This window comes from Camelus dromedarius, chromosome 4 (genome assembly GCF_036321535.1).
Source record: "Camelus dromedarius isolate mCamDro1 chromosome 4, mCamDro1.pat, whole genome shotgun sequence".
NCBI classification, from domain to species: domain Eukaryota; kingdom Metazoa; phylum Chordata; class Mammalia; order Artiodactyla; family Camelidae; genus Camelus; species Camelus dromedarius.
The window spans coordinates 5648779-5672210 of NC_087439.1; the positions used below are offsets into that span (position 1 = coordinate 5648779).

Below are 23432 nucleotides of genomic sequence, written 5' to 3' on the forward strand. Positions count from 1 at the left end.
GCCAAGTACAGTATCAAGTAGCATGCATTAAACTGGTCCACTGCAGTATCCCCCAAAAAGTTTTAGTAACTTTACCAAAGTTATACAACCAAAGCTGCTTACCCCAAGTTACAAAGAAATTATGTAAGTAAATCTGAGGCTGAAAGAGATTTAAGTTGGAAAACTCCTACACTGAGAGTTAACTGATCCTTAATGTCAGATTTAGTCTCTAACAGGATACAGATTGAATGGTCTCAGTATGTCTCTTGATTTGTTCAGGATTCATATGTATTAATGATTGGACATCAGAGAGAGCACATATTGATCATTTTGTTATTGGCCTTTTTTACCGGTCATGTAGATCCCTTCAAAGTACTGTGACAGATTAGTTATCAAATCTCTTTTAAGGTCAGTTATCCATCTCTGGACCTACAATAGAGGTTCCTAGGCTAAGGTTCTGACCTCGAGGTCCAGGTTTGTGTTGAGAGTGGAGATCTTAAAACCTTTTATTATGTTTAGAAGCCCTACAGAAATTGTACGTTTTATCCTAGGTATTTAATGCATCAGTAATTTGCTTTGGGTTAGAATTCTTTCATCTCAGTTTGAGGAAACAAACTTTCATATGCTGATCAGAAGCTCTGACTTAGTGGTTGATGTGGAGGAATTTTAGATTTCATAATTGCACCAGATTCTGGAGCCACAGCTACTGTACCCACACTGGACAGATGCTGTATTTGAACTCCTTTGGCTATGGATACCCACCCAGTGGCAGCAGAAATTAAGTGATAATAAGTGGAAGATGGCTTAGATAGGAAACTCTTGGTTTTCACTTAGTGGTATGTTAACATTAAGGCATTTGCTTTTACTTTTGACAAATTAACAGGAGGGGTATATTTTTTAATATTGTGACCCAGTGTAAACACATGTACAACTGAAACAGAAATTTCACAGAAACAGTTCTTTCCTTTAAAATGTGCAGTTCAAGGAGGAGAAGATACATAGCTTAGTGGTAGAGTGCCTGCCTAGCATGCATGAGGTCCTGGGTTCAATCCCCAGTACCGCCATAAAAAGTAAACCTAGCCCCCCAACCCCAAATCCTTCAAAAACGACAACAACAAAATGGTTCAGCCTTATATTTTTTAAATTATTAAAGCAATGCTAGTTATCAGCCATATTGATTTCAAGAACCACCAGTAGGATATGAATGACTTCTGGTTTAAAGACAAAACACTGCTTTAGGCCAATTCATGAACTTTCAGGTCATAGAAGTTTCTTTGATGCAGAGCCTCAGGCTCAGTCCTACCTTCCAGAATCGTAAAGATCTTTTTATTCAATTGTGTGAAGCACTTAGTAAACTCCTTTTGGATTGAGTTTGTGGAATTAGTTAAGTTTTAGCAATGTCATTTTCCTATAAAAGTACAGTTGACCCTTGAACAATGTGATTTTGAACTGCAAGAGTCCACTTAGACGCAGATAATAATCAGTAGTAAATACTACAGCCCTGCATGGTCTGTGATTGGTTGAATTTGAAATTGTGGCGGAACCGTGGATACAGGGAGCTAACTATAAACATAAAGTATGCTCAGATCAACCCGAGTTGTTTCAAGGGTCACCTATGCAGCTTTCCCCTTTAAGCTGGAGATAGGCTGCGATAATAAAATTTTTCTGAGACAGAAATGTTTGGTTGGGGAAGATTATTTTGGATTATGTTTGGTTGAGGAAGAGGTTATGCATGCCTTGATGTGCGGAATGAGTGTGAGTGAGTGTTAGATTGTTTCTTTCCCTAGTGTCTCTTCCTCATCCATCCTCCCCCAGCATCCCTCACCCCTCCACCTGAACTTAAACTTCTTCAGGCTGAATTGTGCAGTAAGCATCCTATGTTTTATCCCTGTTGCCTGTAATAGTTCCTGGCAAACAGGCATAGTATTTTCTCAGTGCAGAAGTATTCTCACATTGCTTTCTTAAGCGCTTCTCTTCTGGTAAACTTTGAGTCTCTTGAGAACAGACTTTATATGTCTCTGTCTTCAGTGCCTAGTTAGTGTTCACTGGTTACTTCTTGAAATGAATTACATTTCTCTTTATGCTTCTCCATGTCACTGGATTTTTCAACAAATCCAGTTCCTAAGTGTGTTCATGGCTAGTAGCTGCCTCAGTGAATTTGGTGGTGTCTGCTCATTATCTTATTAATCACTTTTTCTATATAATTTCTAATTCAAGTCTTCTCTCATGAATCCCTTTCTGTTCATTCTGCTATTTATTGTTGCTCCAGTTTTTGAGCTTTTGTTACCACTAGTATATAGTTTTTATTGCTTTAATTAGCAATTTAGGTTTAATGAAATGAGCTACTATTTAGCACAATTCTACATTGTGAACTTGTGATTTTTTTTAAGAAAAGCATTTGTGGTTTTTTCTGTCTTCAGTTATAATCTTGGTAATATCACATGATTGAGATTATAAAAGAAATTATTTTGTAATAGTTGGGACAAGAAGCAGAATTATAATGCTTCTATGAACTTGCATACACCAACATCGGAGAACTAAGTCGGTATTCCAGTTTGTTCAACAGACTAGTCACTACACTGGCTAAAGAAATAAACATATTTCTTGCAAAATCCTATCTTTGAGCAAAAAGGATCTTTGAAGTGATCTACATTAACCTTAGTGCCCAGATTGCGAAAATGGCTGCAGAGGGGTTATGTGGCTTGCCTCGTTTTGGAGAGTAGTTGAAAGCTTGAAGACTAAGAATATGCTGCAAACTTTTGTGAATTCACTAGTTTTGTATTTGCCAAAGTCAGAGATGGGAACTAGACACCACAAAGCCTGGGATCTGTTCTGGGAACTTAGGAATGATAGTGAAGGAGAACAAAATACCGATGCAGGGTAGAAAAAAAAAGTAGGTACTTGATAAAATTGTGCTGATTCGTTGAAACGTTGAAAGTTTGTGTGTTCGAGCAAGATGATGAATTCAGTGTTTAAGGTAGAATTTTTTCCTTAGCCATTTGATTCATTGTTAGTATGTGTTTAATAACCATATGCAGATTACTTGTCCTCTTTCTACCTCAGTTTCTCCCTTGCCCCTCTCCCCTCTGTCTCCCTCCTTCTCCCTGCACCTCAGATGAGAGATGAGTATGCTTTCGGGGCAAACCTGACTTCTAGTTTAAATTGTAGTCTTTGTTAGTGTACCACAAGTGTGAATACGGCGGTGAGTGGAAATTACACTAGTTGTTTTTATGAAAGATAAAGCTCCCATTTCTTTTCTGTATTTGGTTGTATATATAGTTCCTTGCAGTAGGGTCCTGAGTGGAGCCTGAAGGATAGTTTTAATGACTTGAGCTCTTTCTGTCTGGGTCACTCATCTTCCAACCTCAGATACCAAGTTTTCTGCTGTCTCAGTCAGAGAAAGCTGTTCTGGTGTTAGTGAATACTGAAATCTTTTGGCAGCCCCTGTTGGAGGAGAGGCAGGGGGCCCAGGTACTTTGCTCTGCCTCTGCCTCTGCCTCTGCCTCTGCCTGCTAGGGTTGCCACGACCAAGTTCTACAGACTGGGTGGCTTAAACAACACATTGATTTTCTCACAGTTTTGGAAGCTAGAAGTCTGAGGTTAAGGTGTGAGCAGGGTTGGTTTCTTCTGAGGCCTCCTTGGCTTGTAGAGCTGTCTTCCTCCCATGTTTCCACATTGCCTCCCTTCTGCGCATGCTTGTGTCCTTATCTCCTCTTGTTAGGGTACCTGTCGTCAGGATTAGGGCTTTATCTCAAAGACAGTACATTCTGGAGGTTAGCCGTCAAGAGGCCTGTTTTGACTTGGGGCAAATAGCAGTGGACTACAGGAGGTGATTCCGCAGTGTGTAAGGCTTACCACTGTACTGTCAGGAGATTTAGGTCTTATTTTAGGGCTGGATTTTGATTTAGAATATTATTGTACTTTTTCCCCCTCTTTTTGCGAGCCCTTTATTTCAGGAACACCAGTGGTACTTGACCATTCAAGGAAAAGTTAAAGGCCTTTTTTTCAGAACTAGTTTTACTCAACAAATTTATAGATGGAAAGATATTTTTTCCCATCCTCTGTAAGATCTTAAATGAAGGAGTAATATTTTTCTCTAGCTTTAACAAGTGAATTATTCAAGAGTGTTAGTAGCAACACATTGATTGTTCTGCATTTGACTTCAGTCATTTGCCTCATATTTGTCTAGTAGATCCTTAGTTTGACTCTTGATTTACATCCGTGTACCCATCCCCTGGCTTCAACATCAGCTTTCTGTTAATGTCCTATGTGCTCTCCATCTAAAATTTTTTTCCAGTGGATTAACCCCCCCCCAATTCTTTAACTGAGGTAAAAGTTACATAACATAAAATTCACTGTTTTAACCATTTTAAAGTGTCCAGTTCAGCACCACTTAGTATATTCACAGTGTTGTGCAGACACCACCTCTAGTCCAGACATTTTCATCACCTCCAGTGGAAACCCATTCCCAGTAAGCAGTCACTCCTCATCCTCCCCTGCCTCTGGCAACCACTAATGTGCTTTCTATCTCTATGTGTTAGCCTGTTTGGGAGTTTTCATATAAATGAAATCATACAATATGTGACCTTTTATATCTGGCTTCTTTCACTTACATAGTGATTTTGAGATTCATCCATGTTGTAGCCTGTGTCAGCATTTCATTCCCCCTCATTTTTTGGCTGAATAATTTTTAAGCCTCTTTTGGTATGTGTAAAAATCTTTATTCTCATTTGGTTTAATAATATTAGAAAGTAGAATATTAGGATAACTTTATTTTAATAAAATTAGAAATTTGATGATTATGAAGTGAAAAAATAGTGATTTTAAAAATATACTTTCAGAGCTGCATCCTTTTATAACTACTGGCCTAGACATCTGAATTGAAGTCATTAGTTGAAATGTGGATGCTGAAACTTAGTTGGATTCGTGCGATAGCTGAATAAACAGATTCCTTCATCACCCTTATGGAGTCAAATGCTTAGTGCATTTTGTGCATTCTGGTTTAATTCACACACAGCCCAAAGAAAGAGTGTATCTCATCTCATTACAAATTAACAGTTGTCAGGGACCTTCTGGGATCACTCCAGAGTAGTGGAAATAGTGTGTATTAAATACATGTTTTATCACTATTTGTTTTTGGTGTTGTAGGAGTCAGGACTTAATATTTCCCTCTCCCTTCACCCCCTCCTCCTCTTCCATCTCCTTTCTGTTATTAAATGGTTTCAGGAAACACTAAAGTGACATGGATGAATTAAGTTAGTACGAAGAATAATTTCATCCAAAGGAAATCATAAATTTATTTTCAGGCCCTTTAATGTCTTGAATGAGAAAAGGCAAATGTAAGAATATAGAAAAATAATGGAGAATCTAATCCTTCCTCTTTTTAAAACAAAAATAATTGCAGAAATGCTTCTAACAGCCTTTATGTATTTTCAAGGTCTACTTTTTAAAATATACTTTAAAATATGGTTTAAAATCATGCATATTTGTATTATTGGAATGTGAGTTTAATTGGAGAGCTTTAAAGTTGAAAAACTGTAGAATACATTTTTTTCTTCAGATGTTAGCTTAATGTTGCCTGTATAAATATGTAAATACACATACTGAGAAATGTTTCTGTGGTAGTTACTTTGAGTCTGAAATTAGATATACATACTTTTAACATTCATATGAAATATATGATAGTTTGGTCCACTTTTTACACTAGTCCTAGGAAATTTAAAAGGACGAAAGTCAGGTTTAAAAATTTTTTAGTGACAGTTGTATAAAATGAAGGTCTTACAATAAACTTAAAATGGTTTGTTTTACTGTAAAACATCTAATGAAAACTTCATTAAAGAAATGTGGTATTACCTTCCTCCCCCCTGCAGTTTATTCACCCTGCACATTCACAACGCACTCCAAGCTGTTATAAACTGTTGTTTTTCCTTCTATCAGGCTGAATTTTACAACAAATACTTACTAGCACTTATTTTGTGTATTGGCCTTTTTCAAATGTGTAACTGGTCTCTACCAATGAATAAATCTAATAGTTAATTTTGTAAGTAAGTTGACTAAACTAAGCTAGAAATGATGCATATTAGGAAAAGGAAGAGAAGTGTAAAAAATGTTCATTTAAAAATGTTTTCAGGGAGTGTTACAGTGCTGATATGTGTAGTAAAAGTACTTTTTTCTTACCCTAGTGTCCTAGAACGAAAACATCGCCATGGCTACAGAAATTGGTTCTCCTCCTCGTTTTTTCCATATGCCAAGGTTCCAACACCAGGCACCTCGACAACTGTTTTATAAGCGACCTGATTTTGCACAGCAGCAAGCAATGCAACAGCTTACCTTTGATGGAAAACGAATGAGAAAAGCAGTAAACCGAAAAACCATCGACTATAATCCTTCTGTAATTAAGTATTTGGAGGTGAGTCCAGTTTATGTGCTTCAGATGACCCCACTTTGGTTTGTTAAAAAGAGGAAAGTTTTTAAAATGCAGGGTAACGAGTATACTGGTGTCTTTTGAATTAGTGGGAAGAAGTAGAATTTCAGATGAGGCCAATCACCTAAAAAAAAAAGTACTTTTTTTAAAACTCTTAGCATGCATGAATAATCTTTTCAAAAATTATCTGTTAGACGGGGAGAGTATATATAGTTCAACTGGTAGAGCACATGCTTAGCATGCACGAGGTCCTGGGTTCAATCCCCTGCGCCTCCTCCAAATATAAATAAAATAAATAAACCTAATTACATCCTCCTCATAAAAAGACAAACAAATTATTAAAGTTAGACACCAATTTAGAAATAGGCTTTGTTATAAAGGTTCATAATGTATTTCAGAAGAGGGTATTTTTATTCAGCTAGGCCAACCTTAAAACACTTGTTTTCATACCCACAGTGTGTATAAAAAATGTTAAGAGACCGCCAAAGTAGGAATATTTGTGAGAATATACATTCAGAATAGTGACTCTGCATGCCCAAGACACTGGCCCTCTCCAGGCCTCTGGTAGTAGTCAGGGAAGAGGGCTCTATTTCCTTGAGGTTTGAGCACCTGCCACAGTCTGTAGGGTGAAACCAACTCTGAGATGGCAAATAAAGGCAGAGTGTGGGGCCTGCACCTGTGTCAGTTTGACTTAACTGCCCTTTGAGCTCTTTATTTACTTCTCTTAACCTAGGAGTTAGCCTCTGTGGTTTGCTCTTCATTGCTAACCCCTGTTACTTTAATCAGGTTGTGGTCTGCTCTGCCTCCTGTGAAGAAAGTTTATCTGCTTTATGACCTGAGACCTATTGTTAAATACCTGTATGCATATCGGACGTAGTTAGTATGTTACAGGCACATGGCAGAGATATATTCATTCAGAGGTAAAGACAGATTTAGCTTTTTTTCAGGTATTTCAGTTGTTAGACTAGACTTGAAGAGTTTGGGAGAAATTAAACCAGGGGCAAGATAACAGGATTTTATGCTGAGGATTTTGAAGGAATTGGAGATGTCTGTCTACCTCTTACCCTTTTTCTTTTATTAAGGTATGGTCATGAGAATGTGTTGGGGTCAACAGCATCTTGGCTGATGGGTTGGGCATAATGTGAGCAGAGAGGAGGGAAATTCTAAGCAATGTCAGTAGGGTAAGAGGGGAAATCTCTTAAGATGTACACTGTTATCTGTGTTTTAGAACATAATGAAAAAGTTTTAATCTTGTTTTCTCCCCATGTAATGACAGCTTACATTTTGTACATACTTATTTAAGTTTCAAATTCAGTATAATTAGACTGTATATTAGTTTAACTGATTAATTAATTAATTTTTTTTAACAGAATAGAATATGGCAAAGAGACCAGAGAGATATGCGGGCAATTCAGCCTGATGCAGGTTATTACAATGATGTAAGTATAAGATAAGTCATACCAGCTTAATAAAGACCTCTTTGCTTGGACATTTGAACCTAAAATATGAAATCTCAAATTTAGACATGGACTTTTAACATTTTTGTAATTAAAATGAAATATTCCTAAAGGAGTAATATAACATATCTGTGTAAACCATGAGTTATTTTTTTTAATCTCAATTTAAATTTTCCTTTTAATTTGATGGTGCTTGAACTTTTGATTTGAGGCTTAAAAGCAGTGTCCAACAAAAGGTTACACTACCTCAAAGTCTTTGTGATAGGAAAGTTAATGTTAAACTTGACTTTTGAATGTGTTTAAAAATTGTGTTGACTTCGAGAAGTAATTCGGGAAATCTGGTACTTATTTTATTGTTTATTTAGTAATAATGGGCATTTAACTTCCCTGTATCTCAGTTTTCTTCATTTAATTACTATAGACTAATTATAATCTATTATAATAGTTTTTTTGGAAGTCCTGTATGGTCCCAGATTTGTCTTTAAATGTTGAAATGATTACCTTGCAAGGTCCCTGGCTAATGCCCTGTGTATGATCAGGAGCTGTTTTATTTCATTTTGTTTATTTATTTTTTTGATAGAAGACTTCATTTTTATTTAAAAGTTTTCTGATGATAAACCTGGTTTTCTCCCAGTACTTTTGTTGGGTATCAAAGACAAAAATCCTGTATGGGCAGATATTCATTGATCAGGGGCCCTTTAAACCCAATTTTCTTTCTTTCTTTCTTTCTTTCTTTTTTTTTTTTTATAGTTGGTCCCACCTATAGGGATGTTGAATAATCCTATGAATGCAGTAACAACAAAGTTTGTTCGAACATCAACAAATAAAGTGAAGTGTCCAGTATTTGTTGTTAGGGTAAGTATTTTTGTTGGATGTTTTTTGGAAAAGTTAATTCTGAGTTATTCTGCAAATATATTTAACAGGACAAAAAATTAAACATCATTTTAAATGTGTGTCAGGGAGGAAAATCAGGCAATGCTAATGATTTTATTTTGGAATACCCAATCATTTTCTCACTATACCCACATTTAGTAAGATACCACTTTTGGATTGCATTTCTTCATGTTGCAGTTTCCATAGAATTCTTTCTGGGCTGGCCATGGATGGATGGATGGATAGATAGATAGTTAGATATTGCAGCATGTCTCTGGTTTGCTTCTTTGTTTTTGTTTGTTTGTTTGTTTGTTTGTTTGTTTTGGTTTGCTCTTGAATAGGAATTTTTTGTTGCTGTCTGGAGAGCAGCATCTCAAGGTAAATGAAAACTCTTAGGGCTACTAGGAAGGAAAACACCCAAGAAGAGCTGAAGATCAATGGGAGACCATAATTGTCAGCTCAGTTAACACATTGTTAGGTACTCAATACATTTTCACTAAGATTTTTAAAATGCATTCAGTTAATATTCCCCATAAATAACAGTATGATCTTTTTTTTTGTAGTTTGCTAGTAAGAATGCACTTGCTGGTTTTCCATATATCAAGTCCAGAAATGTAGGATACTTAATAGTCAGAGTGAGCAGATTAAAAATTGAAAAAATAATGGGACAGAGAAAAGACAGTCATGGCAAACATTATGGCAAATGAGCAAAACAAGCAGTTCCTCTCATTAGAGAGGTGTGGTAGGCAGCCTGGAGGTCTGGAGGGAGGGATGCTGCCTTGAGCTCCATACAAATGTGGCTATTCAGTCGTAGGCTCCGTGTTTGCCTCAGACACCGCAGCCATCAGTAAAGGAACATTATTTGAATGTCTTTTGTGTTAATAGAGCCGGCCTGTATGTAGTGTGATTTTGTTTACCAGGGGATTTGGCAGGAGGAGTATGATGTGCAGCTAACTTTAATACCTTGTTAACATAACACAGAAAACTTTGAGATGAGTAAAATCTGAGCATTCTGTGTCCTATATCTTGTTAATTAAATTTCTCATTGGGGGAATCAAGTTATAAGGTCTTAAGAAATTTGCGTATAGAAGAGGCAAGTCCAAATTGCAAGATATTTAAGGCATAAAGACTGTGGGTCCTGTGTCTACAATTTGGTTGCCTGTAGTATTTACTGGGTTGGGATTCTTAGCAGATAACAGAAACCAGGAAAGTAGGATTTCATTAACAATAATCAAAACCATGATATACATACAGGTAAGCAGTAAAAGGCTGGCTTCTTATATATATCTTTGTAATTTACCAAATAGTTTTCATTTTATGTATCTCATCCTGCTGTTCTCATAAGTACACTTGTATTTTCCAACTCTGTGTCACAGTTTTTACTTTGGAAAACAGAATTGTTGTATTGATGTTTCATATATTTACATCTAAGGAAAATGAGTATGTAATCTTCCATAGAAACTTGAAAATAAAAGTGAGAAAACGTCTGTTGCATTTTGAGTTGATAAGCATGTATCACAGATTACCTTTAGTATGCAAATTGTGACGTTAAAATATTGGGGTGGTGTTAGTCATGCCTCTTTTGCATTATATTTTTTTGAGAACAGATCAGCATAAGACCTGTCACTGCTTGATACTGTGAATGAAGGACAACTTTAAAAATATATATCTATATAGTACATTTAGTTTCTAGGAAAAGTTTGATATCCTTGATGTCCTTAAATTGCTGCTTACTGTAATACTGTTTTTTCATGGAACACTGGTAACTTTTCTTCCTGAATTGGTCCACTAGCAGTTGTGATAAACCAGAGCCTTCATTCATTTGGTCTTTGCGTTTTTCTAGTGACTGACCATCTTATTTATGCTAGTCTGCCTTGTATCCTGGGAACATTAGATGTTTGCATATTTTGTTTTGAAATGCTCTTTAGAGTGCCTCAGTTTGTGTAACTTAAGTTGTACTAATCATGTACTTATTATTTTAAATTGAGTTAATGAGCTAAAGTGCCAGAGCTTTTCTTGCATTAATAGAAGTTCTTTTCTGACAGAGTACTTGGCTTTAAATCTGAGCTGTGCTTAAGTGAAAGTCAGTATTGTCCACTTAATATTAATTATTGGATATTCATCAATAAAGACTCCCTAAGTGTTTTAAAACTTAGGTGAGGTTGACGGTTTGTGACCTTGTATAATCTGTCTTTTTTCCCCTTCCCCAGTGGACTCCAGAAGGAAGGCGGTTGGTCACTGGAGCTTCTAGTGGAGAGTTCACCTTGTGGAATGGACTCACTTTCAATTTTGAAACAATATTACAGGTAACAGTAATCATCAGATGGTACCCTCATCCTGTGGTACTGTAAAGAACTTGAGATAGTTACCTTATTGGCATTTTTAACTTACAACTGGACAGATAATTGTTATGAGTTAATATGTGCTCCTGTAAAACCTCCCATCGTATATTCTTTTATATAATGTTTACAAATGTTTTGTGTTTTCACAGGCTCACGATAGCCCAGTGAGGGCCATGACTTGGTCACATAATGACATGTGGATGTTAACAGCGGACCACGGAGGATATGTGAAATACTGGCAGTCGAACATGAACAACGTCAAGATGTTCCAGGCACATAAGGAGGCGATTAGAGAGGCCAGGTTTATACACAATATACCATTTTCTGTAGTCCCTAATGTCATGGGTAAATTATTCTCTAAGTGTATTCTGGGTGCAGAGATGCATGGGCTCTGTCAGATTCTGGGAAACTTTCTGCACCCTATAAACACGATATTTTTCTTTGTTTTCACACACTCACCATTTTGCTGGCACCTTTCTGAAGTAGTGTTGTCCCGGTATCAGCCTCTGCAATCTGTTAGAGATGTATTGTCTGCCGCATTTTGCACTGGTTTTCTCTTTTCATTTATGGTTAATAATGTATATACGTTATTCCTTTTTATTACCTACTATGTAAGACAAGAATATTTCATTCCAAATAAAGAATTCAGTCTTTAATTATACAACTGAATAAAATCTAAAGCCTGCAGAAAACACCTTCAGAGTTCACACAAAATACAAGGATAAAAGGCTTAAGTGAAGACCTGGTTGGCTTGGTTATGCCACGACTTCAAAAGGAAAGCATAGTAGGACTAAAAACTCTCCAAGTAACTCTGGATGTGGCAAACGTTAATGGTTAATGAGTGGGTTCTTTCAAGCTTTGAAACTGTAAGCAGACCATTGTCAAGACGACTCTAGGAACTTCCTCCTGATTCACTGTTGATAACATCAGTAATGCAAATGTGTAATAAGTGGAAGTTTGAAATTTTTTCAGTGAGTTGTATATTTTTTACCAATCAGTGAGGTATGTATAGTAAAACCGGAAAAGGAAGTTGCAAAAACAAGCCTGAAGAACTGCTGCAGCCTCAGAACAAAGCTCAGCAGCATTCTGTCCGGCGGTGCCGCCCGCGTGTGGGAGGAGGGCGGCGTCTCTGTAGGAACACCATCCACCGCAGTCACTGTTCCGCTGTCAGAATCCTAACAAGACCTGGTGCATAAACATGCTTCTGCAAAGACTATGCCTTATTGTCCTGCCCATACGTTGAGTTTTGGCAGTTGGTCCCTTCTTAGTCATAGGGTTCAGAAGCCCAGGGGAGTCCTTAGAGGCAGATGAGAAACTCGATGGTCCTTTACAGGGAGGAAGAAAAGGCAGCAGATTCTTTGACTTTAAACACCGTCTGAACGTCCCCATGTTAGTTTTCCTCAAACAGTGCAACATTCCTGCGATAGCCCGCCAGGAAGAAGGTGTGAACGGTTTCCGCAGACCTTTTACATAAATGAGAAACATCACATGTGGGATGTTTAACAACCAGTCTTTAAATAGCCGGCCCGAAACTTTTCAGCTTTTTTTTTCATGGTGTTTGAAGCAGAAGCTGATGCTAATCTTTTGAGCAGTACTCCTGTGTGATTTAACAGACTTTACAGGAATATTGCAAAGATAGAATTCGTTTAGTTTCTACACTTAAATCAGCTCCATGTTTTCTGTTGGTACAATAGGAGATACTGTACCGTGGAGAGCATGGGGACCATTAGTACTGATAATACACTCATAAAGTTCTCTGAATATTGATGAGTGAGAACTAGGAAGCAACTACTGTGTTGAAGTAATTCTTTTGTTGAGATACGTTTGTTAGCTGCCAACATTCTCTTTGAGGGCTTCTTCACTGTTGGATCCTTCCCTCTCCTGTTTATAACGCAGCACAGTGTTTTTATTTTTCCCTGTCTGAGAAGCACGGATAATCTGTTAAATGCTGACTTCTTTCCCCTGCTGTGTGTCTTCATGTAACAGTTTCTCACCCACGGATAATAAATTTGCTACGTGCTCTGATGACGGCACTGTTAGGATCTGGGACTTTCTTCGTTGCCATGAGGAAAGAATTCTCCGAGGTACGTGTGCTAACAGTACTGATTGGAATATTTAAATAGGGAAGGCATTTGTGGTTTAAACCATCACAATACCACAATGCCAGCTTACATCTCCATTCGATTTTTTTACATATTTACACCGTCTGTCAGACTCTTTTAGGAAACCTGAACTCTCTCTCTGGTTCACAGTCATCTTTGCAGATTTTTACTACTAATACTATCTTTGAGTTCTTTGAGGTATAAGTTAAATACACACATTCTTCTTCTCCCCTCTCCCCCCAAGGGCTTACTTATCTGTATGCATCTGTTAGGGCTGCATTCTTTTTCCTGCCTTGTGCTGGGGTAGCGTTCTCCAAACATACTGACACTGTGATTTTGTTTATGTAACTCACATTCTCTTGGGAGCCATTTTACAGTGTGCATTACATGAGGCCTCAGCAGCTACACTTCTCAGTATTGCTGTCTCTGTGGAAGGGAGGTGGTTTTTCACTGTACCACATCCATAATGCATAGTCCACTTGTGACTAAGTTTTGGAGGGGTTCTTTATTTACTTCTGTTGACTTCATAGTTATAAACTAATATCTATGAATTATTCCACCCTAGAAAAGAAATCCATATTTTCACTTGGATTAGCTTAGCTTTAGACTTCAGAGTGGGACTGTTGAAATACTAACTATACATCAACACCATTTATGTGAATTCAGTGGTGTTAGAGTAAGGAATTAACTTTCAAATATGCAATACAGACATCGAAACAAAAACATTTACACTTTTAACTAGATCTCACTAGTTCATTGTTAACTAGGAAGATAGTTTTCTCAAGTGCTTAATTTGAACCTATGCTGATTTAAGGAAGAGTGCATTCTGTTCCATACTCTTGAGTCCAGCATGTCGTAAAAATAACATCTTCCTTCAACACGTAGGTGCAGGGTGGGAGAGTGGGTGCCACAGGCATTCGGTGTCAAGAAGTTACTCCTCTGAGGTTTCCCTTTTTGTTCAAGAGTCAGTGGAGTGAGTTGTCTTGGTTGAATTGTGTCTTTCACCCTTTCAGAGCTTCATTACAACGTGTAATGTCAGTGCTTTCTAGCAGGAAGCTAAATGTTCTTGATATTTAACCCATATTTCAAGCCAGTTTTTTTTTTTAAATCACAATTATTTAAGCATTCCTGGCTTTGCACTTTTTGTGTGAGTTTCTTCCACAGGAATGTGTTGTGACATGTGACAGCTAGCGTAAGGCTACAGTGCAGTCTTAGTGAAGGGCTGTACTCATGATGATCTTATGATACTGAACACCTTCAGAACTAGTTGGAGTCTTTGAAATCATCTAGTCTGAGTTATTTTGTGGATGAGCACTATGACTCAGAAGGATTAAGCCACATGTTGAAGGTGAAATGAGTTCAGAGCCAGGACCAGCACATCCCGTCCCTTGACACCTAGCCTGATGCTACATCCTGTTGCGTCTTTCCTCACTGTTAGTAGAAGTCTTAGCTGTTAAACAGAAATAAGATAAACAACTATTTTTAGGCTTTGAGTATCCTAAGAAATATAGGAGAAACAGTAATTTTGTTTACAAAGAGCAATTCTAAAGTGTCAAAACAATGAATTTTACAATGGCCTAAGAGTATAATAGCTAAAGTCTGATATAAAACTACTGTGCATCTTGGATTAAAAAAAGAAGAAAACCTACTATGTGATAGCATTTTCAACCCCAAGTTCCAACAAAGTGTTACTCAGTTTTGGTCATGAAATTGTTTCTAAATAGCACTTAGGAACTTTTTGTCTGAAATTTAGAGTATACATGAGATATTAATTAGCAGTTAAATATTTTTAGATTAGAGTCCAGGTGAATTTGGATAAAGTTAAGTGGATGCTGAATCATCACCTGTCTGACACAGCTTAAAAAGCGCACCAGTATATTAATTGAGTTGAATTTTATTTTTTATGTGGGTGATCATCTTATTTTAAGTTTTTAGTATGAAAATTTTAAACATCCACAAAAGTATAATGAACCTCCATGTACTTCTAGGATCTATATTCTAGCTTATTCATGGTTTTTACTTCTTTTAGATAGTATTCTACTTGCTTTATAGTCTACTTTTTTTTCTTAACACTTCAATGAGTGTATGGGACAAATGTGAATATATTAAACCAAGTTAATTATACCACCCAGGTAGAAGTTCTGATACCAGGTCTGTTGTAGTAGACAAGTTACTAGGTTCTGATTATTCGTTTTCTGTCATTCCTTATTTTTCTAAATTTTCTCAATTTTAAATGTGGTTATAAAATAATGAAACCAGTGTTGTTACAGTTGCTCTGTCCTTCACTAGTTGGGTTGGGAATCAGGGGATGATGGAACTCCTGTTGTATCATGGGAAGTGTGAAATTTTTCAAATAAAATTTGAAGTGGGCTTAATTTAATTCTATTCATAGAAACTTGGTTCACAAAGTTAAGCAAGTAGGGATAGGACCTTCCAACCTCTAAAGCATCAGTTGGCCTGTATGAAGGGGTGTTGTTCATGGAGCCCATGTAGGCTCTGTGACAGCAGGCAGGTGAGCATCCCCCTGCAGTGTGTTAAGTGTTGTGCGTCAGACCATCACTTGGGATTAAGTGTTAAAAAAATCCAGGAACATTTTGATTGTGATTGTGTAGTCCAGCTCTTGATCAAATATTTACCTTTTCTACATTATTCCCGCAAACAGTCTTCTCACAAACATTTTTATATATATTCACTACCTCACATGAATCTCTTTCAATTTTAGGTAGATCTAATTTTCAGAAAGTTCTTTCGTTATGTCAGAATCTGCTTTCTTATAACTTGTCCTGCCTTCTGTAACACACAAAATGCAATCTGTAGTCTCTTCTACATGGCAGCCCTTTAAGAGTGTGAAGACAGCTATCATGTCTTCTCAATGTAGTCCTTCAGCTATAAGCTTATGGGATCCTGTATGTGGCAGCAGCCATGGGACGGTACTGTTGAGGGCAGAATTTACAGTTGCTTTTAGCGTTCTTACTGAGATTGTTCTTACTCTTCTTGGAAAAGGAAGAAGTTACCCAAGAGAAAGTAATCCGTATTTTAACGTTAAAATGAGCTTGCTCTATTGTCAGACTTGCTACTCTGGGATTGTGGTATTTGGTCCATAGGTGGGAAAAGCAAACACTTGTTAAACTGAATATCCTGTATCATTGAGAAGTACTGCGTATATATCCACCCATTATCAGAGCATATGCAGACCAGTGTAATGTACACACTTCTGTCCTTTTCTGGTATGAATTACTGCACGCAGTTTATGGAGTGGCATTAAAATAACATTTAAGCACCAGAGTACATGAGTTAAAGGAGTCTCTAGGTGTTTGTACAGTTGACTCCAAGTGAAATAGAGCCATTCAAATCCACTTGATTAATGAGCTCATCCTATATGCATGCTATCACAGGAAGAAGAAATTTAAAAAAAGAAGAAAGGTATGATGATTCCCTACCATTGTGCTTCTTAAAGTTTAGTAGGAAAAGATATTTTCACAAACTTAGGATGTTGGGTAGTAGAGAAGAGTCATGATAGTGTTAAAAGTGTGGTTTTAGCAGTATAAAGTTAGAAGCAGATCACTTATGACTAAGTTGCAAATAAGATATGTTGAAAATACACAATCGTTAAGAATACTAAAGTAAATTTTAATGAGAAACATAATATGTACTCTTAAAAATAGAATCCAGTTTACCAATTTTAGCATGCTTTAGTTTTGTTTTACCTTCTTGATTTTAACAACAGTAGCTGACACATTATACTTGCTAAAGATCAGGCATGGTCTAAGTACTTGATTTAATCTTACCTGTAACCCTGGGAGATCAATACTGTTTTTTCTACGTTTCACAAATTAGTAACCAAGATCTGAGAAAGTTAAGTAAACCTCCCAGAGGTCATATAACTTGTAAGAGGTGGGGCTGGGATTTGAACCCAGGTTATCTCACTCCAGAGTTCATACTCTTAACCACTGTGTTAAACTGCTTCTTTGATGTTTTACAAATATCATCAGCATGGATGAAATAATGTAATTCTGAGCGGTGATGATAGAATTGTAGAGTTTTTTGGGGGAAAGGAGAGAGGAGTGAGTAGAGACAACTAACAAGTTCATCTTACCATTCTTCCTTCAAACTGTCCATGTAAGCTAGAGGTTTTCAAAATATGGTATATTTAACAAAAAAATTAAATTACAGTGAATAGTTAAAACTGCAGATGAATTGTAAGAGACACACTAGGTTATATAAGAAGAACGTGGTCATAAGGAGTTATAGTGAGACTGGCTCGGGAGGTAAGGTCTGTTTCCAGTTTTCAAATGCAGCACTGCTGGATAGGAAACGAACCCCTGAGTACACACAGCATAAGAAAAAGAATATTAGTACTTTTGATACTTCCTGGTTGCATTTGACTGTGGTTCTTAATAAATGAGATAAACCCCTCTGCAAAGATCGTTTGGTTCAGCAGCATGTTTTCGAACTGTGTGAAGACAAGTTTACGAAGTTCAAGTGTTCCAAAAATCTCTGATGCTTTTTTATTGGAAACAGTTTTACTTATTTAAAGTAAATTGGCAAACCATGATGATTAATGGACCTAATTTATTTGTACAGTGATTTACAACACGTGCCACAAAATCCTTTCTATTCTAAGACGAAAAACAAACACCCAGCTTCCTTTAAAATGAACAGCCTGTAGCAAAATAATTCCTTCCACTAACATAGCATGTTTTAATTTTAAAAGTACTTCAGGCACATCTTATATAACCATCCAAACAATCACATGGACCCGTTTTGTATGTGGACACCTGTTTCTCTGTCTGTGATTCCTTATTTTGAGGAAGAGTTCATTTAAGGCTCTTTTTCCCTCTGCTCTCCTGAACAGACTGGATCATGGTAGGTTCTTGTAAATAATTATCTGAGTATATCATGAGAGGGAAGAAGCCTTAATACTGACTTTTTTTTTTAATTTCTTTTTGAGGGGAGGTAATTAGGTTTGTTTGTTTATCTATTTATTTATTTAATGGAGGTACTGGGGACTGATCCCAGGACCTTGTGCATGCTAAGCACACTCTACCACTGAGCTATACCTTCCCCATTAATATTTCTAAAGCACATTTTTGAAGAAATTAGTATAGTAGGGTCCTGGAATAATCATTTCATGTGGTCCATTCATATTTCTACAGTAATTGTTTTAGATTTTTATGTTGGGCTTTTTTTCTAGCTCTTCACTTCTTTAAAATATTGCATATAATAGGGCAAAATTTTGTTGAAAATAGATCTTAGCTTTCTTAGGATGCCAGAGCTGCACACCGTTGCTGTCATGTTCGATGTTTTAATTGTATCAAGAGTAATTTCCAGACCTCTTGTGTATAAAGATTCCAGTTCTTTGACAGTGACAAATCACTATGACTCATAATTTAAGCAGTTGTTTTTCATCTTTCCATTTAGAAAATATTCTGTAATTCTGCTTCAGGTTATTTTGAGTGAGGCTTAACTTTCTATTTGCTGATTAATTAGTTACCCTCTGGTAGAGCTCAGGTAATCAAGTTTTTGATAGGTTTTAAAGTTAAAATTCAGAGCTTTGGAAAGAGCTGATAAAAGTAGATAAACAATACACTTTTGGTTTCTTCATTTTTAGTGTGTAGATCCTTTAATAAAAGTATATGATTAAAATATGGTATCATCACAAATACGTTATTTGTCAACGAGGGAGGTTAAGTACCAAAGCTAATATTGTTTTTTTATAGTCATTTTCCCCCCTTTACTCACTTTTTTATGATGTATCTGAAAACCATTTTAAAATTTGATTTAAATCATATCTCAGGAATTTCTAAGGACATACAGTGCTGTGATCTCTTTAGTTATGAAGAGACTAGAACAAGAGTTTTTATTTAAAGGAAGAAATTGTAGTTTCTCATTTATTCTTTTTTTACAGATTGTGTCATAAAATAGTCTTTATTTGTCCAAAACACACTACCGTGTTTCAAAAATGAGTCTACTGAGGCCTCTTTCTGTATCCCCCCCGCTCTTGAATATAATTTAATATAGTTCTCTTTGAGAGAACTTTACCTTCTTAGTGTGGTTTTAGAATATCACGTTACTTGGATTAGCCCAGTGAACTGTATCTACTTTAACTTAATGTTTTAAAATATTGCATTGGTTTCTAGGGAACCCCAAGGAAGGCCCAACCACCACAAGGTGCCTTTGAGCTGGGGTGGGTAGATCTCTGTAGCACAGTGTGCTACTTTATTGTGGCCCCCCCACTAGTGCATGCCCGTTTGTCTGTCGTTCTGAATGGGCAGAAATGCAGGTCTCATGTAGAGATCCAGTTTAAGGTACATAGCTTTGTAAGTGGCTACGTTGTTGCTGTTTTCAGGCTATGTATGTGTGTTTTTCTCCTTTTTAAATTATCTGTTCAAAAGTGAAACCTTGAGCTTTCTCTGCACCTGGCATCACCATCTTCCTTTGCTGTCAGAGGTTCTAGGAGTCCTCACTCAGTTTCCAGGTTTGTTTTGTCAAAGGGGGAAAGCATAAGTATTCGACCGTACAAAAACAGGAAATACTAAGGGAGGTCAGCATGAAAACAGAACCAAGGCGCACAAAGGTGAGTCCAAGGAACTCCAAACCAGAGAGCACAATATGTTATCTCCAACAGAAACTTTTCATATATTATTAAGCAAACAGATTTGTGGTGCCCCAAGATACCAAAGTTAGAGTAGTAGTTCTTGGTCCTGTCAAGCCTAATAATTGCCTTTTCTTTTCTTTTTTCTCTTCTCTCTTTCTACATAGTAAAAAGAATTTTTTTTATCGAAGTAGAGTTGATTTACAATGTGTTAATTTCTGGTGTGCAGCATAGTGATTTAGTTAAACATATGTATGTATGTATTTTCATATTCTTCATTATAGGCCATTATAAGATATTGAATATAGTTCCCTGGTTGTTTTTTTTGACATTGTAAAAAGAATTTTTATTGAAGTATAGTTGATTTACAATGTTGTGTTAATTTTGCTTTTTCTTAGAGTTTTATCCTCTATGAACTTTATTGATAATAACCACTACACATAAAAAGTTTTTAAAAGGGCACCAGTGTACATGCACACAGGCTCTGAAAAGAAAATCTTTTCCAAATGCTCACTAAGGGACATTACTGTGTCCATTGAAAACCAGTAGTTTGAAATAGATCATGCTAAAACATGCTAAAACCCTATTTTTATAGAATTACTGGAGGGGGTCAAGGAAATTATAGCCAAACTGTAGTCAGTGTTTTGAACTAATGGTGGATCATGGTAGAGAATTGTGGCTTCATAGCTGTGATTGAACGGTCATTTCCCAAAAAGTTTCATTGGATGTTTGTGATCTGTGAGGCAAATGTGGAGAGTGCTACCAGTTTCTTTACTTGGCCTCTGTCCTGTTAAACATTCTTTATCAAAGATGGCTTGCTTTTGCAAAGTGGCAGGTGATTCAAAACTACAAGCAGAAATTCTCAAGATGCCAAGAATCAAGAAGATAGTGTGATGTTAAGGTTAATGAATAGAAATTTGTTATGTAGGTTTTTAATGGAAATAAATATAAAGTCCTGTATTTAGGTTTTCAGCCTTAATTCTAGGGTTTATTAGACCAATTTATGAGAGTTCATATAAAAATAATCACGGGTTTTAGATAATAAGTGAATTCTTGAGGTGTTATGTCTTCTCCCATTTAGTAAAAATGGATGTTCAGAATGATGGAGCTTAATTACTGAGGGGAGGTGATCAGAATGGGGAAGGGTCTAGAAGTCATGAGGAAGAGAAAAGGGAAGATTAGTATTCAGCTTGGGTTAGAAGGACTGAAGAAAAGGTTTGTCATTTTCAAATACTTACAGGCTTCTGTATGAAAGTAGGATTGGATTTATTGTATATAGGTCTGGAATCTAGGGGGTAGGGAGGAAATAGGACATCATGTTTGGACTTAATTGTAGAATTTTTTTTTAATACATAAGAAAATGGGTTATTGCGTGAGTCTTTCTTTTGCTGCCATTGTGCCATGTTTACCTCCACCAGCTGTCAGGGAGACTTGAGAAGGCATTTCTCTTTTCAGATGGATGGTTCTATTTAAAAATAATTAACCTGGGTTAGGTTGTCTGTTAACTGTAGTTTCATGTTTTAGGGCAGACTCAAAAGTGTGAAAGTCAGGCATGTGGATGCATTCATTACAAAGGGGTAATTAATTGGATAGGCTGTATCCCATGAGGAGATGTTGCCACCTTCTGCTCTAAAAATGTTTTTGGCATGACATTAGATCATTTCACTAATCCTGTCATTACAAGCAGTAAATGGGGCCTCAAAACCTTATTATTTTTTTTTCCCTGATTAGGTTCACTTATTAGTTTCCTGTAACTAAAAGCAACACAGCAAAAGTTAGTAAATACAATCCCAGGCTCTGGAATCTGGCCGCAGGTCGCAGTTTTAGCTGTTAGCAGCTGTGTGATGCTGGGGTGAGTCACCAGGGGTGTGGCTCATCTGTACAGTGGGACCTGTGATAGTCCTGACTTTACCGAACTGTGGCAATCAAGAGGGTTAGTTCATGAGAAGAACCTAACGAGTCCCATAAAGAGTGTTCAGTATTAGTATTTCATTTCCAAAGCTGACTTCGGAGGCTGCTTCCCTGTCTCTACCTGTTTATGGATGAAAATGGTCATTTCAGTAGTATATTTCTGTTTTTCTCATTTAAATGTTTTTTTAGCCATTATCATTACAGTTGCGTAGGTTTTTATTTACAGGTAGTCTATAAATATGACCACTTGTTTAAAGAGTTTCATGATTTTCTAATGTTTTCAGATGTAAAAAATTCAACATTTAGAATTATCTTTTTTAAGATCTCATATGGAAACATTTAAAGATTCTTTTTAATTGTTAGGTGAATCAAATACTTAATGATGACCTGCTGGTCAAGATGCTGTGCTTGGTTCTTTTGCTAATCTGGTCCCTTACACAGCATTTTCAGCATTTCCCCAGTTCTTTAATTTTTTCAAATATGTCTTGTGAATTGGCCTGGTACCATGGTGAACGGGAGTGCTGACCACACGCAAAACCAGCAGTCTTCTCCGCTTACCACACTGTAGCAGACTGTGGTGATTCGTGTCTAGGCTGCTTCATCAGGACAGCATTTGCTTTTTCCCTCTTGACCCAATTTGATCAGTTTTAAACTTCCAAGTCCAGTTAGCCATCAAGTTGGGTGAGCTAGTGATAACTCTGATAAATGTCTTTTCTGTTTGTCGTCTTGGAGGAGTAATGTGATCAGCAGTAAGTTAGGAGTCTTGGGGAAATGTATTCCACATATTTTGTCACAATAGACAGAAATCTAGTATCATCTGTTTGGGCCTCCTGATCATCCTCTGCTCCTACCCCATCCGACTTGTCAGCTGACAGCAGACTGGCTGGGGTGTGGTCTGTTCTATCCCAAAAGTCTTTGGTGGAGTTTGTTGCAGGGTGGGAGCTAAATTCTTACATAGGATGTAGCAGGTATGAGCCCGGCTGATAAAGTGATCCTAACAGCAAACAGGATGATATTACAGGAGCTATTAGAAGTTAAAGAGCATTGTACGCTCGATTTCTGAACTTAAATCCTCCTCCTTTCTTGAGGTCATGTAGTACAGTGCCCACTTGTAATGTTCTTTCTGTAGGCCATGAATGTTTTGAAATATTTTAAACGTTTAGTGTTACTAATATTATATATATATTCTTGTAATGGTCAGATCATTCAGTTTAGTTTTCAGAGATTTATGAAAACTATTCCATTTACGTCTTTCTCAAGTGTGCTATCACTTCAGTCTAAATTTTGAGGACATTTTTTGTTTTACAGATTTGATGTTTTAATGTGCCATGCAAATGTATATTAGCAACGATCTCCTGGGTAAAAATAAAATATTTATTAAAACAAAATTCTAGAGTATTTACTAGGCATTTTATTTGGTTTATTAAATTCTAGCAGAGAAATCATTAAGTGTTACCATATAATAGTGTAAATTTTTGAATTAACTGTTTTAAGTGTAGTTTTTTTCCTTTATATTTTGGACCTTTTTTTTTAAAAAAAAAAAAAAGGAAAATCTGCTGTCCTCCCACAGTGAGGAAATGAGATGATAACACACTTCTGATTTAGGAATTGGGTATTAGAGATTGAAGCCCGTGAAATGACAGGTGTTTGAAAGACTCAGAACTGAGTTTCAGGCCTAGAGGAGGCACGCCTGAATTGTGGTTTCTTTCATTAGTATTTTATAATCACATTTGAGTTAAATGTGCTAAA

General features: G+C 36.7%; 1 protein-coding gene across 5 annotated transcripts in view; it reads left to right on the top strand.

Annotated features, from left to right (window-relative positions):
• The window catches only part of WDR33 (WD repeat domain 33), a 90559-nt gene that overhangs the window by 25746 nt on the left and 41381 nt on the right, over positions 1 to 23432 (top strand). For all 5 annotated transcript variants that reach the window (XM_031451200.2, XM_010974627.3, XM_010974628.3 and 2 more), the window contains exons 2-7: positions 6162 to 6388; positions 7774 to 7842; positions 8611 to 8715; positions 10944 to 11039; positions 11225 to 11376; positions 13062 to 13159. In XM_031451200.2, coding sequence (XP_031307060.1) covers positions 6185 to 6388; positions 7774 to 7842; positions 8611 to 8715; positions 10944 to 11039; positions 11225 to 11376; positions 13062 to 13159 — 724 coding nt within the window. In that variant the 5' untranslated portion in view covers positions 6162 to 6184. The remainder of the gene's footprint in view (positions 1 to 6161; positions 6389 to 7773; positions 7843 to 8610; positions 8716 to 10943; positions 11040 to 11224; positions 11377 to 13061; positions 13160 to 23432) is intronic.